This window comes from Trichomycterus rosablanca, chromosome 16 (assembly GCF_030014385.1).
Source record: "Trichomycterus rosablanca isolate fTriRos1 chromosome 16, fTriRos1.hap1, whole genome shotgun sequence".
NCBI classification, from domain to species: Eukaryota; Metazoa; Chordata; class Actinopteri; order Siluriformes; family Trichomycteridae; genus Trichomycterus; species Trichomycterus rosablanca.
The window spans coordinates 24,120,099-24,136,068 of NC_086003.1; the positions used below are offsets into that span (position 1 = coordinate 24,120,099).

At 38.1% G+C, this 15,970-nt stretch overlaps 1 protein-coding gene across 1 annotated transcript; it reads left to right on the plus strand.

Annotated features, from left to right (window-relative positions):
- The first annotated feature begins 796 nt into the window (after positions 1 to 796).
- On the plus strand, positions 797 to 14,124 carry clcn5a (chloride channel, voltage-sensitive 5a). The gene is made up of 11 exons (XM_063011030.1): positions 797 to 824; positions 2,212 to 2,354; positions 2,578 to 2,677; positions 4,931 to 5,241; positions 5,442 to 5,648; positions 7,723 to 7,803; positions 7,957 to 8,502; positions 10,180 to 10,366; positions 10,535 to 10,933; positions 11,665 to 11,881; positions 12,482 to 14,124. The coding sequence occupies exons 2-11, from the start codon at positions 2,250 to 2,252 to the stop codon at positions 12,570 to 12,572; spliced, it is 2,244 nt and encodes a 747-aa protein (XP_062867100.1). The 5' UTR covers positions 797 to 824; positions 2,212 to 2,249; the 3' UTR covers positions 12,573 to 14,124.
- Positions 14,125 to 15,970: the final 1,846 nt, after the last annotated feature.

Genomic DNA, 15,970 nt, shown 5'->3' on the forward strand with positions numbered 1-15,970 from the left:
GCCAATCTTCCGGTTGATAGCCCAAAGCTCTACCCACTAGACTACTGTTTGGAAAATTTCGGGGTTGCACATGATTCCCGTAACCACAGTAAATTATGGAGGATCATAATACGGAGCTGCTTTGTTACACTTCATCAAAGAAAAAAAAAAAAACAGAGGCGTGATTTACTGAGACATGTTACAGCATAAATTAATCTCCTCTGCCAAACACCTAAATATGGGATGAAGCCAAAAAATAAAGCCAAAATAAATTAAGGCTGGTTTCTTTAAAAAAAAAAAAAAAGACATTAATTTTATTGAAAATGTGTGTATTTATTCAAAATGTGTCTGAAATTTTGAAAATGCAGGTACATCAGTGGGATCCTTGTAACCTTGGAAAAATAAAGACTTGAAGTTTGTCAAGAGGAATGGGTCAAAATTAAAGTATCAAAACTATAAAACCTCTTAACAACAGTCATGTCTGGACATCTCTAGTTTGAACATGTAATCAGTTGCTAATAGAAATACGTTTTGAAATAAGTACTTGTACAACAGAAGAGGACGGATTTCATATCAACTTTTATAAGCATTTGTAGTTCACTATTAAAATGGGTTTATATATGATCAAACTCATTTATTATTGACTCAGCTGATTTGGTTCTGATCACAGGGCAGTGCTTTGACCTCATCACCGTGAGAAAGCATGGAGAGCTACAGCAGTGAAGACTTTGCTGGCCTTCAAAGGACTACTAGCAGTGATGAGGATCTGGTGGAGATTGCTGGAGCCACTCTAGATTTCTCGACCACTGATGATGTGCCCCCTTTAGATCGGGACTCCGGATCAGGTAAATACTGAAGAAATACAGTGGTAGGACAGTGGTTAAGGTACTGGACCAGTAATCAGAAGATTGCTGGTTCAGTCCCCATTATCACCAAGTTGCCATTGTTGGGCCCCTGAGCAATGCCCCTTACATTCAATTGAATGCCACAAATATGAATGTAGATGCACTAATGAAAACGTTCTGTTTTTATAGGCATTTCACGGTTCGTAATATAATATGGTTTAAATGGAATAAAGAAAATGACATTGTTAATCACAGTCACTTACAGTCTTAATTGTCAACTGAAATGGTTGAAGGCGTACACACAGCCTTTATCCAAAATCACATACCATGTAATTCTGCAAAATAATATCTCAGCACATGTAAAATAGTGTTATTATACACTTTTGATGTCTTAGGTTGTGCTTAAAAGTTATATTCACTTAATTTAGCAACCTGCCAGGTTTCTCTTTTTGTTTAGTCTGGTTTGCTGTCATGCAAAGCTTCCTGGATTTTTTAAAGTTTAAAATTAATATTGGTTAAAATGTAAAATTTATGCATTTATGTCTAGATAAGCAGGTACATGTGTGAGATAGATGGTCATTTTACCATATTAACTGCCACTCACACTAAAATTTGATAGACATGTGAGGATCCAAATTTTTTAATGTATTTATGTGTAGGCATCATATTTTAACTAAGCTCTTCAGTGATTACTGCTTTTTTAGTCACCTAATGCATATTTATATGGTAAAAGCTTGTTATTGAGCGTTGAAGCTATGAGGCCACAATTCTGTGAAGTTGCTTGGCTAAGCTGTTTTTACAGATTAAAGTTCAAAGTCAACTGTCATCTGCATAACTTCATGCTTTTTAGTACACTTCAACCTGTGTGTTTGTGCTGTGACTTCAAGCAGTTCTCTTTATTAGCTTGTGCAGAATGCTAGATTGCTATTAGGTTTTAGCATTCAGGGCTTACTCTGTGGCAACGTAACCCTGACTGGACACCAATAATGCCATGGCTGGTTAAACACTGTTGGGGTAAGGTTAAACTGTGTACATGAGATTGATTTTTTTTTTTTTTTTTCGCGAAACCATGAAACGACACCTCTGGGTAATTTTACACTTCAATGTTTATGGATGAAAAAAAACAAAATTTAATTAATTAAAAGTAACCAAATGTGCAATTTTAATAAACCTTTTACTAATATATTTAGTGCAGGTATGTACATACTGGTACAATGTCTTTTGTGACTGGTTTGTTGAAATGGGGTGAAAACAAACTAAAGATATTAAATCAGTGTGACATTATTAGCATTTCCATTTTTTTTTAATTTCCTTAAAAAGTACAGAATAAAAAAAAAACCAACACTGTGGTACAACTTAATGACCTAAAGCTTTTTACAATGTGCAGGTGGGACTGGGAATGGACTAAATGGCATCCCAAAGCTGATGGACCTTTTGGATGAACCAGTACCTGGAGTGGGCACTTATGAGGACTTTAACACTATTGACTGGGTGCGAGAGAAGTCCAAGGACCGGGACCGTCACAGAGAGGTTGTTTGAACTATGCTTCAGTTAAATATTCCAGGCCAGTTTTTTTTTGTTTCATCAAACAAGAATGTAGTTTTCTGCAGGACTAAATGATTTAATGGTAAAACTGGCTTTGTTGGAATACATTTCTCATTCACATTTGTCTCTTGTGTATAAGTCTGGACATCCTGGGATAATTCAGTAGATTGTTTTAAATGTTCTAATTGTGCATTTCATTATTTCACAGATTAACAGTCAGCGTAAAGTTTCTTCCTGGGCTTTAGTAAAGAGCATTGGTGATGCCTTCTCCGGTTGGCTCCTTATGCTACTTGTGGGACTGATGTCAGGTTAGTAATTCTCATTTTGTCATTTACAGTGTCTAGATGTAACAAAAGGTGTAATTTCCTTTCAAGTTTACTGCACTGTGTTAACACTGACCACTGTGTAAAATAATCTGATGCAAATGGCACTACAGTTACAGTGGGGCCAAAAAGTATTTAGTCAGCCACTGATTGTGCAGGTTCTCCTACTTAGAAAGATGAGAGAGGTCTGTAATTTTCATCATAGGTACACTTCAACTATGAGAGACAAAATAAGAAAAAAAAATCCAGGAAGTCACATTGTAGGATTTTTAAAGAATTTATTTGTAAATTATGGTGGAAAATAAGTATTTGGTCAATAACAAACAAGCAAGATTTCTGGCTCTCACAGACCTGTAACTTCTTCTTTAAGAAGCTCTTCTGTCCTCCACTCGTTACCTGTATTAATGGCACCTGTTTGACCTCGTTATCTGTATAAAAGACACCTGTCCACAGCCTCAAACAGTCAGACTCCAAACTCAACCATGGCCAAGACCAAAGAGCTGTCGAAGGACACCAGGAAAAAAATTGTAGACCTGCACCAGGCTGGGAAGAGTGAATCTACAATAGGTAAGCAGGTTGGTGTGAATAAATCAACTGTGGGAACAATTGTAAGAAAATGGAAGACATACAAGACCATTGATAATCTCCCTTGGGGTCAAGATCTCATCCCGTGGGGTCAAAATGATCATGAGAACGGTGAGCAAAATATCCCAGAACTACACAGAGGGACCTGATGAATGACCTGCAGAGAGCTGGGACCAAAGTAACAAAGGCTACCATCAGTAACACACTACGCCGAGAGGGACTCAAATCCTGCAGTGCCAGGCGTGTCCCCCTGCTTAAGCCAGTACGTGTCCAGGCCCGTCTGAAGTTTGCCAGAGAGCATATGGATGATCCAGAAGAGGATTGGGAGAATATCATGTGGTCAGATGAAACCAAAATGGAACTTTTTGGTAAAAACTCAACTCGTCGTGTTTGGAGGAAGAAGAATGCTGAGTAAACACCATACCTACTGTGAAGCATGGTGGTGGAAACATCATGCTTTAGGGCTGTTTTTCTGCAAAGGGGACAGGACGACTGATCCGTGTTAAGGGAAGAATGAACGGGGCCATGTATCGTGAGATTTTAAGCCAAAACCTCCTTCCATCAGTGAGAGCATTGAAGATGGAACGTGGCTGGGTCTTCCAGCATGACAATGATCCCAAACACACCGCTCTGGCAACGAAGGAGTGGCTCCGTAAAAAGCATTTCAAGCTCCTGGAGTGGCCTAGCCAGTCTCCAGACCTCAACCCCATAGAAAATTTGTGGAGTCCGTGTTGCCCAGCGACAGCCCCAAAACATCACTGCTCTAGAGGAGATCTGCATGGAGGAATGGGCCAAAATACCAGCTACAGTGTGTGCAAACCTGGCGAAGACTTACAGGAAACGTTTGACCTCTGTCATTGCCAACAAAGGTTATGTTACAAAGTATTGAGTTGAACTTTTGTTATTGACCAAATACTTATTTTCCACCATAATTTACAAATAAATTCTTTAAAAATCCTACAATGTGATTTCCTGTATTTTTTTTTTTTCTCATTTTGTCTCTCATAGTTGAAGTGTACCTATGATGAAAATTACAGACCTCTCTCATCTTTCTAAGTAGGAGAACTTGCACAATCAGTGGCTGACTAAATACTTTTTGGCCCCACTGTATGTCATTTCAACATACAGCAAAAGCATGCAACACAGTTATAATATTTACCATGAACTGTTATGACCACTTACATCATCATATGACATTTATGACCATGTCATGATGGTGGATTCAAGTAATGTGTTGCCCTTTTGTTACCTGTAATATAAATCAGGCATTGTTAATGACAGGTGTCAGTTTTTTGTTGGCTTTAATATGGATTTGGACCCCCTTTGCAGCTATAACATCTTCCACTTTCATGTGGAGGCTTTCTATAAGATTTTGGACTTAGTCTGTGTGAATTTTTAGCCTTTAATCCAAAAGAGCAATTGTGAGGTCAGGCACTAATGTTGAATAAGAGGGTCTGGTTTGCAGTCTCTGTTTTAGTTCATCCCAAAGGGCTCTCCTCAAACTATTTCCAGATTGTTGGAAGTATATAATTGTCTAAAATGTCTTGAAAAATAGCACCATTCTTGTTGCATTCTGTGATTGTACTGCATTTTTATTAATTGCCCACTGATTGATCACGAATGTTCTTGCTTCATTCTCTAATAAATTTGAAGGTGCCCTGGCTGGTGGAATTGACATTTCGGCTCACTGGATGACAGACCTGAAGGAGGGAGTTTGTCTTAACGGCTTCTGGTTTAATCATGAGCACTGTTGCTGGAACTCCAACGAGACCACATTCCAGGAGAGAGACAAATGTCCACAATGGAAGAGCTGGGCTGAGCTCATGATTGGCTCCAATGATGGGCCCTTTGCTTACATCATGAATTATTTGATGTATGTGTGCTGGGCCTTGCTCTTCTCTTTCTTAGCAGTTTCTCTAGTCAGGGCCTTTGCCCCTTATGCCTGTGGATCTGGTATCCCTGAGGTAAGTCCACCAGTTAATAAACGTAATTCCTATTTCTTATATAGTTCGTGTAACAGTGTGAGCAATGTTTGTTTATGCAGTACAGAGTCACATGTTTGTTATTCACAATTTTGCTTAGATTTGACTGAAATGGCTCAATTATTTGCATGTAAAAGCTACAAATGTTTGGATTAGACTTGTGTTCTCAATATGATCCCCAGATTAAAACCATTCTTAGTGGATTCATCATTCGAGGTTATCTTGGTAAGTGGACCCTGATGATTAAGACCATCACTCTGGTCCTAGCTGTGTCATCTGGTCTTAGTCTGGGCAAAGAGGGTCCACTGGTCCATGTAGCCTGTTGCTGTGGAAACATACTTTGCCATCTTTTCACCAAATATCGAAAGAATGAGGCCAAAAGACGAGAGGTGAGTGACAGGGATTTTGAGGAAGTAACTAGTTATATAATTTTTGTCATTTAATAATTTGGGAGTTGTGAAATATGCAGGTCATCTGTTTGTTGCACAGTATTGCTATAGTGCCCCCGGGTAACTTTAATCATCTGTTTTTTGTATGATTTTTTTCAGTTAAGATTAAATAGTTTTCTTTTTTGTCAGTGTTTAAATCAAATTAATTGTTTCAAAATTTGAATTAGGTAAACTTTATGCACCAGTTAATCTACAGATCTACATCAGTGACATAATTTGTATCTATCTACAGTAGTGTTAAAAAAAATAGCAGTCCAACACCATTACCCTGATAAATCACTGTTTTTAGTAGAAATGCTATTTCTACATAGCAAAAAATTCACTTGAAAGTGTAGTAGAGTAATGAAAACAAAACAAACCCAACAATTAGGACATGCATCCCACTCATTCTGAGTAATTGAAGCATTGATTGAAAGGGGGTTGTTCAAAATAATAACAGTGAGGAGTTCAATTGGTGAAGTCATTCATTCTGCAGAAGAACGGGTGTCAATTTTGGCCCTTATTTAAGGTAGGAGGGTGGCAAATGTTGCACAGGTTGGTCATAGCTCATTTCCTTTTGAAATATTGGGTAAAATGGGTTGTTCCAGACATTGTTCTGATGAACAGCGTACTTTGATTAAAAAGTTGATTGTAGAGGGAAAAACATACAGAGAAGTGCAGCAAATTATTGGCTGCTCAGCTAAAATGCCTTAAAGTGACAACCAAAACCTGAAAGACGCAGAAGGAAGAGTGGAACTACTGTTCGAATGTATCAGAGAATAGCCAGAATGGCAAAGGCTCAGCCAATGATCACCACCAGAAAGATCAAGGAACATCTGAAGTTACCAGTGAGTACAGAAGATGATTAAGTGAAGCCAAGTTACCAGCAAGAACTCCTGCAAAGTTCCGTTGTTAAGAAAAAGACGTGTCCTGAATGGGTTCAAATTTGCCAAGGAACACATTGACTGTTCCAAAGAGAAATGGCTCAACATTTGTGGACTAATGAAAGCAAAATTGTTCTTTTTGGGTCAAGTGGCCGTAGACAGTATGTCAGACGACCCCCAAGCACTGAATTCAAGCCACAGTACACTGTGAAGGCAGTAAAGCATGGTGGTACAAAATGATGATATGGGGATGTTTTTCATACCATGGTGTTACGCCTGTTTATCACATACGAGGGATAATGGATCAGATTAAATATATCAGAATACTTGAGGAGATCATGTTGCCCTATGTCGAAGAAGAAATGTCCTTAAAATGGGTGTTTCAACATGACAAAAACATCTTGGTTACAGACAAACAAGATTAAGGTAATAGAGTGACCAGCCCAATCCCCTGACTTCAATCCCAGAGAGAACTTGTGTTCTGATATCTGAAACGCGTTTTTTTGAGGCAAAACCCAAAATTGCAGAAGAACTGAGGAATGTCGTCTAATCATCCTGGACTGGAATACCTGTTCAGAGGTGCCAGAAGTTGGTCGACTCCATGCAACACAGATCTCGGAAACAATTGTTATGCCACTAAATATTAGTTCAGTAATTTAAAGTAAAGTGAAACCTCAAACATTTTTTCATGTTATAGATAATTTTTTTAGTTTTTAAAGAAAAATGCTGGCACTGCTATTTTTTTTCTGTAAAGGATTAACACAAACTGGCTACATTTAGTTAATGTTTTGATTTAGAATTGAAAGTGGAGTATTTTCAGTGCGTTTGCATTTATGGAAATTAAAGTTATTATAATGATTTTGTGCTTTATTCACTTTTTTAAAGTCACTGCTATTTTTTTGAACACTACTGTAAGTCTGTTGCTTCCAGGATACCTAATTTGGCAGCCATGTATAGTACAAAGTACCAAAACAAACAGACATACCATACAATATAGACTGACTAACTGCCAACCATGCAGATACGTTATCATTATAAAGTAACACTGCGAAGTTTGGCTTAAACTCCACAGAACTGATTGTGATTTTAATAGTTGAAACTTTATTGGTAAAAAAAAGCTTCTCTAATTCATGTTTTACTCCATACATCAGGTGCTTTCTGCTGCAGCTGCAGTGGGGGTTTCTGTAGCTTTTGGTGCCCCTATCGGAGGGGTTCTCTTCAGCCTGGAGGAGGTAATTAATTCTTTTTAGTTGGTTTTTGTAAGATGAAGATTTCTGCCCCTCTTACTGCCCCTCAAATAGATTTTAAATGTTTTGATCACTTATGCCAGAATGGATATTTGTCTTTTGTATAGTAACTGTTTCATTTGAACATCTCTCCTCTAGGTTAGTTACTACTTCCCTTTAAAGACACTGTGGCGCTCTTTCTTTGCTGCTCTCGTGGCTGCCTTCACTCTGCGCTCCATCAACCCATTTGGGAACAGTCGGCTTGTCCTGTTCTATGTGGAGTTTCACTCCCCCTGGCACCTTGTAGAGCTGGTGCCCTTTGTGCTGCTGGGCATCTTTGGGGGCATCTGGGGGGCCTTCTTCATCCGGGCCAACATTGCCTGGTGTCGCCGCCGCAAGACGACTCGTCTGGGCCACTACCCGGTCCTGGAGGTGCTGGTGGTGACCGCACTTACAGCTTTGCTGGCGTTCCCCAACAGCTATACCCGCATGAGCACCAGTGAGCTCATTTCTGAACTGTTTAATGACTGTGGCCTGCTGGACTCCTCCCAGCTGTGTAACTATGCTAATGTGAGTGACATTAAGAGCAGCAGCAACACTCTACCTGATCGACCTGCTAGCCATGATGTTTACACAGCCATGTGGCAGCTGGCTCTGGCTCTCATCTTCAAGGTGCTCATCACTGTGGTCACCTTTGGCATGAAGGTCAGTTGAAATAAGCATTTTTATTCAAACTTTTTCAGTTATTCTGAAAGAATAGTGATACTAATTTAGGTGGAATAGATGTATAGATTATTTTAATTGTCCTAGTATAGTTTGACAGATTTAATAATTCTCTTTAATACATTGCTACGGTTATGACAGTACAAACTAAGATGAGGCAGTTTCTAGCCAACACGACCCACCATCAAACAGTTCCTCAATAATTCCTCATTCCTGGTGCGTCTTCTGCTCAGATTTAGACTCCATGAAAAGCCTTTTTTTTTTTACACTTGCTTATTTAGCTGGGTATTAAATGTTACAATGATTTGCTAAATTGTTGGTTGAGACCTACTATAGTACAAAAGCAATACATCACCGAATAAAACAATTACTGAGGCAAGCTATTTCAAACATAAAGACAGTTCAGAGACACTGTCAAAAAAGCCTTCTGTTCCTGTGAGTAATTATTTGGATAATATCTGTTAATGCATGCTTAATAATCCAGGTACACAAATCCACAAAGTTGTCCAGATGAACTGATTCAACTTTGTGTATTTGGATAATAATGTGACAGGAAAACATCTGTAATAATAATAACGCTGTGACAGGTTAGGATTAGGGATGTAACGATTTCACATGTAAAGTGAATCAATATTCACTTTAAACAGCAGAGGGCGCTGGCGCAACACACCTCGCCTTGATGACGTCACTGGCGCAATACGCCTGGTTGCCAAATTCGGGGGTTTTCAGCCAAATTGGGCTTAATTCAAAATTGTTTTGCATAGTTTGTACCTACCTCAGAAATAAAAGGGCATTTATTATTTAGACAAATTAAAGATGATCACAAATACAGTATTTTATTTTATTTTTTTAAGAGAAATAATAAAAGAAAACTTTGTCATCATTTGTCTTCAATAAAAAAAAAAATCGGGAAAAAATCGTATCGTGAACCCAGTATCAAGAATCGCATCGTATCGTGGGTAGAGTGTATCGTTATATCCCTAGTTAGGATTGATAAATATGGGGCTGCAAGCACATAAATAGTATGTATAGTGATACCTGGAGTGTTTCTATACTTCTGAAAAACCACAAAACCTAGTTTCAAAACTGTTTGTCCAAATGACATGGTGACTTTAATATCTTAGTGCTAGATACTAGGTGTGAATTATTTAAACTTAACTGTTTATCTTTGTGGACTAGAAGCAATAAAAGTGCAATCATCATGTTATGTTGAATGTGATAACATAATAAAGTTATCATGGGTGAACGCATCCCATCATCTCATCTTAAACTAAACCTGAATAGAAAAATGTCAGAATTAGAATGAGTAAGACAGGAAGGAGCCAGTAGCCAGTGAGTCATGTGAATCAGTTAAGTGAATCATTGGTAAATCACTTTAACAATGGGTTGTTAAGCAAAGTGAAGATGCTGCTAATTTACACATTTAAGCGTTTAAAGCATACATTTCAGGCGCTAGTCCACCACTGCTGAGAACTAAGATATGATTTAACACAGTTTTGAAATGTGAGACAATAATGGCTAAAATCATTTTTAAAATGACAAATTTTTAAAAACAGTTTTTTCACAATGCAATACAGCTGTATGATTTGTACATCACAAAATAATTTCTGTGTTATACTGTGTTTTTTCTGATTTATTTTCTGGCCTCCTTTTTTGCAGGTACCCTCAGGGCTGTTCATTCCAAGTATGGCTGTTGGGGCTATTGCAGGAAGGCTGCTGGGAGTAGGCATGGAGCAGATGGCATATTACAACCATGACTGGGTCATTTTTAGGGGCTGGTGCTCACCTGGGGCAGACTGCATCACACCTGGTCTCTATGCCATGGTGGGTGCTGCAGCTTGCTTAGGTAAGACAGAATGACTTGTAGGTCTTGATTCACAGGTCTTGTTTTTGCAGTATTAAAAATGTCTGCTCCCAAAAGAAGACAATAGAATTAAGAATTTAAACGTTCTCTCTCTCTCTCTCTCTCTCTCTCTCTCTCTCTCTCTCTCTCTCTCTCTCTCTGTGTCTTTAGGAGGAGTAACTCGTATGACAGTCTCTCTGGTGGTCATCATGTTTGAGCTGACTGGGGGCTTGGAGTATATTGTGCCCTTAATGGCGGCCGCTATGACCAGTAAGTGGGTAGCAGATGCGCTGGGAAAAGAGGGCATCTACGAGGCTCACATCCGTTTAAACGGATACCCATTCCTTGAGCCCAAGGAGGAGTTCAGCCACAAGACGCTGGCAATGGACGTAATGCGGCCTCGCCGTAGCGACCCCCCATTGTCAGTCATTACTCAGGATGGTATGAGTGTAGAGGAAGTAGAGACTCTGATTGCTGAGACGTCCTACAGTGGTTTTCCTGTGGTGGTTTCTCATGAGTCACAGAGGCTGGTGGGCTTTGTGCTGCGCCGGGATCTCATTATTTCAATTGGTGAGTTGAAGAAGCCACAGTCTTTGTCCTGACACTCTGAATAAGTCTTTGTCTATAGTTTTCTAAATGCACAAATAAGAGGGTCCCTTGGTGCCTTAGATATTGGCCTTCATGCTGAAATAACTACTACCACTCTTGTGGTGAGCCATAAACAGATTTGAAAACTATTAAGTTTTTGGTTGTACCGCAACATAAGTAATTTTGACATTGACTAAGTCAGTGCTTGAAATTGTGTCTCTGTAGTGGTATATTAAAATCATTTTAACAAAACCCCTGTGTCTCATATTGACAGCCGTAAAAGGTTTGAAACGGAACTTTCTCTGAACGTCTAAATTTCCTTATTAATTTATCAGCTTGGAGAAAATAAAAGTACACAGTTAAACTAAGACAAATGTTGACTTTTTAAAATGTAATGATGCCTCTAACAAAGTGCTCTTACATGTTCTGCTGTGTATTTTCAATCTTATTGGGCATTATAATAGAAGACTATAAGATAAGGCTTATTGTGCATTATAAGAGATTATTTAAGGGTTCAAGTCCTAATTTCAGCTGTCCACATACTTTTCACCACATACTTTTCACCAAATACATTCACAATACCTCCTCATCTTGACTTCTGTTTAGAGTATATCATCATTAATGCATAAAACAGTAATTCTAATTAATCGTGAGTGAGGGATGAGGGCTGTTTCCTGCTTTGATTCTGAACATTTCTCCTCCCACTCCTGCAGAAAATGCTCGGAAGCGACAGGAAGGCGTGGTCAGCACCTCGAGGATTTTCTTTACTGAGTACACACCCCCTCAACCACCTGACCTTCCCCCTCCCCTGAAGCTACGTGGCATCATGGACCTCAGCCCATTCACTGTTACTGATCACACTGCTATGGACATTGTGGTGGACATCTTCCGCAAACTGGGACTCCGCCAGTGTCTCGTTACTCATAATGGGTAAGACGTTTTAGACATTTTTCAGACATGTTTTTAACTGTACTATTTACTTCCAAGCAGAGAAAAAACATGTAGGCCAAGTAGTGAGTCGAGTGTTTTTAATAAATGTATTAATTAGTTGAATTTGCTGTAGCACTTTATATAATGTAATGTTTGTTTACATTACATACAATACATTTTTTATGTACTACCAACTACATTTCTCAGACTCCATAGTGCTGCTTTGTGTATCCTTTTACATAAACCTTTTTTATATAGCTGAGAACCATGTTCGAATCTTAGCAGTACTATCGACCGGCCATACGGCTACACAGACATGATTGGCTGTGTGTGGGTGGATAGCCAAAGCCCTGCGATAGGTTGGTGCCCTGCCCAGATTATTCCTGCCTTGCGCCTAGTGTTAGCAGTTAATGAAAATGAAATGAACAATGACTTACTAATGCATTAAAGTCAAATCTGTATATTGGTTATTTTTGCTAACTAAATACATTTTACTACTTGATTATTCATTATTTTGTGTACATTCATGACCATGTGGATGGGCTAAATACTTATGATAAGATGTGTTTATGTTTTTTTTTTGTTTTTTTTTTCCCACAGGCGTTTACTGGGTATTATCACTAAGAAGGACATTTTAAAGCACATGGCCCAGATAGCCAACCGTGACCCAGACTCCATCCTCTTCAACTGAAGCTTCAAAGCAATCCTACTTTTTCCAATGTGTAGCCTTCTGTTGGGCAGAAGAAACCTGTCTGATTGATCCTTTGCACTACAATAGTCAGTGCACTTACACTGTGATGGCCATTTTTAGTGCCTCTTTGCTGCAGGCACACTGCCGACATGGACGGCTGGCAGCAAAACATCTTCTGCACCACAACATACAGCTTAATGTGACCTATCTTGGTGAAATACTGGAATTTGCTGGTGGACATTTGAACATCATGATCATCAGTTTATTGGGAAAGTTTGGTTTAAAAAGTATATTTGGTTTTAAATGCATGCACAATGTTAATCTTAATATTCACCTCTAGCTAAACCACAATACTGTTCCTATTAGCTCATCCCTACGGCCTCTGATTAATCCGACTTCAAGCCCTGTGTCCAAAGTGAGTTTATACACACACACACACACACACTGTCATTAAGTATTTTACTATGGCAGGTTAACAGATTATAATTTTTTTGTAAACAGAATATACATTTTACAGTGATTACAGCGATGGATTCTAATCTAGTGAGGTTCTTCAGCAAATGCATACCATTATTCTTATCAATTAAATACATCAACTGCACTTAAAATGAGCTATCCTAGAAGTAGCAAACATCAAACTTAATAAGAGCAGAGTGCAACAAGTGACATTAAAACATTAACATTAAAATGTTTTTAATTAAAATTATTGCCTGTAGCACAATTTGCTCAGTATTAAAACACAATGATTTATATTAATCTGGACAATTCTTAGTAAACAAACATTCTGTTGCATTTTCAGTTAGAAATAAACCTAAAACAATCTATATTTATTTGTTTATTCTTATTTATATTACTGCCCCACAATTGCTTCATTATTAAAATACATTTAATTCAATTGTTAATTAATAAACACTCTAACATATAGATTGGAATAGATATTTTAAAAAAATGTCTGAATATTTGTTACTAACTGTCCATGTTTATACTAGTAGGCAACCCAGGAATTGAGTTATTAATTCTTCATAGATCACGTAAGTGAATGAAAGGTATTCATGAAATTATTGCCAATTTTTGGCTATTATTAAGCTAATTTATTCCTCTACACTTCATGGGTTTCTGCTTGGAAATGCACTGCAGCAGAACACTAATCATGACGCATTAGCATTCAGCTTTAGATCAGTACTTCTTTCTAGAAAGACCTAAGACTATGCATCAGGTTACCACACATTAAAATGTCATTCTGGTTTCTCTGGGTATGTGTGTGTAATAAGTTTGTATAATTTGTTTCATGTATTTAAACACGTTGACTTTTGTCAGCAGTTAGTTGTTTGTTCATTGGTGTGACAATTTACATTTAAAAGGAAACAGCTTTGTGTGAAATGTGTATTAGAAATGAAATGTTAAGCACTTTTTCCCTTAAAAGGATGAATACTTTGGGGTTTGCACACTCAAGTCTTTGGTGATTTTCTTTTTAAGTTACCTGCTAGGGATCAGCCTGGTAGCTTGGCATTCCAATTTATTTGTCAGTTAAATTTTCGTGGCTGGTTAATATTGTTGCATAAAATTACAGCTGTAAGCTCTACCTTGCTGGCTTGACCACTGAATTACTTTACTGGTATCTTGTATAGGTTTATCTGCTTTTAGGGAGAATAATGCCTTTTTTCTTTCCTCTTTAATGTCGCCAGCATGTTTAATACTGGTATCGACATAACACAGCTTTTGCACATTAACATGGGATGCAAATTCAGTGTCGTTAAGGAAAATGTGGTTTATGAGTTATGATTGCATTACCGGGCATCTGCTGCTGCTTAAAGCACAGAGGAAAATTTGTATCGCACAGTGGGATTGGTGCGCCCCAGGTTGCTGCAGTATATTTATTATGTCTAGGCCTAAATGCTCTATTGGCCATTTTTAAGAGAACAAACGTTTCAAAGAATGCTTTCGGGTGCACTGCTTAATTTCTTTTTCTGCTAGCTTGCTGGAAAAGCATGTAGTATACAGGTCTTCCCACCATCAACTGAGCTATGTAATAGTGTATGTTAAAAACAAGAATGTTGTTACATACATAAACTAATCTCAGAATTCAACAATAAGCAAAAAAAAAAAGGTAAAGTTAGCAAAATGCTTGGTACAATAACATTTAGCTAGTAGTTTTTCCTGCTTGATTCCGCTTTCTGTGCTATCATGGACTAGTGGCTCATACTTGGCATTGCTTTACCACTATTGGTTGTCAGTGCTCATTAAAAGTATATTATGTTTGAGTCATGCATGCCGGATAGTGTTGAAACTAAATATTTATAGGTGTAAATGCAATATTTATAGGACATCACAATTGATCCTCTCCTGAGACGTAAGATGCAATACTGTGCTACAGAATGCTATATAACCTGACCAGCATCATCAAACTATAGTTGTGTGATGAAATTGCTCTTAATGGTGTATTTACCTCTCCAGGTATGTATTGTCCAGTGGTCGTCAGTCTTTTCAATTGACTGAGCAGCAGCTGCGGCACAAAGCAAGTCTTGTGTGCTGTGTACATGCATAAATCTATAGTAATAATACGCCTTAAGTATGGAATGCACACCACATTTACTGTACATCTGCAGGTCCCCCACAGGCAGCAGTTTGAAATCTTCTGGTTTAGACAAGCTATCGGGATATATTTTGTAGCACCATTGTTAGTAGAGAGTTACTTGGTGAAAATGAGTTTGGGATTATATTATTCTATTTCTCAGGTTATGATGCATGCATGGTTGAGACGTTATTGTTTTTTTTTACTTTAGTTTTTGTTATAGGAATATTATTACATACTCACAGCTAGGGGTGTTTCTGTATGCATATTAATACTTAAGGTTATTTTAGGATGAGGATTGCAATACAGTTTGCGCTTCTAATTTGATAGTTAATTTTGCTGTTATTTCTGTGATGAGCAAAAAACAGACAGCTGTGCAAACTGGGACATAAAAACACAGAAACAATATTTCAGACATGCATGGAATTGTACATTGCTTGAAACTGTTATAATTTGAGATCAGCTTTTTGGTCCATCCCAGTCTTGAGAGAAATTATGTAGTGGTATCTTTTACACTCTTTTGGCCCTGGTGAAGCTGCTCATGTACTAAGATTTTAAAGAGTGCACTATTGGGCTGTATGGCATCGTTTGAAACAGGGCCTTTGCGTGTGTGTGTGTTTATCTCAGGAATGGCATGATTAGACCTGTATGTCAGAGGAGGTGTGTTGGTGTATCTAGCTGGATGTAATGATTGATATTGTTGTGGGAATGATTAACACCAGGTACTTTCAGTAGCTCAGTTTGGCCATTTAGTGCCATGTAATAAAGTGTAGCTTTGCTTCTCATGCTAATGTTTTAGCACAATCCTAACCACACAGTGCCATCA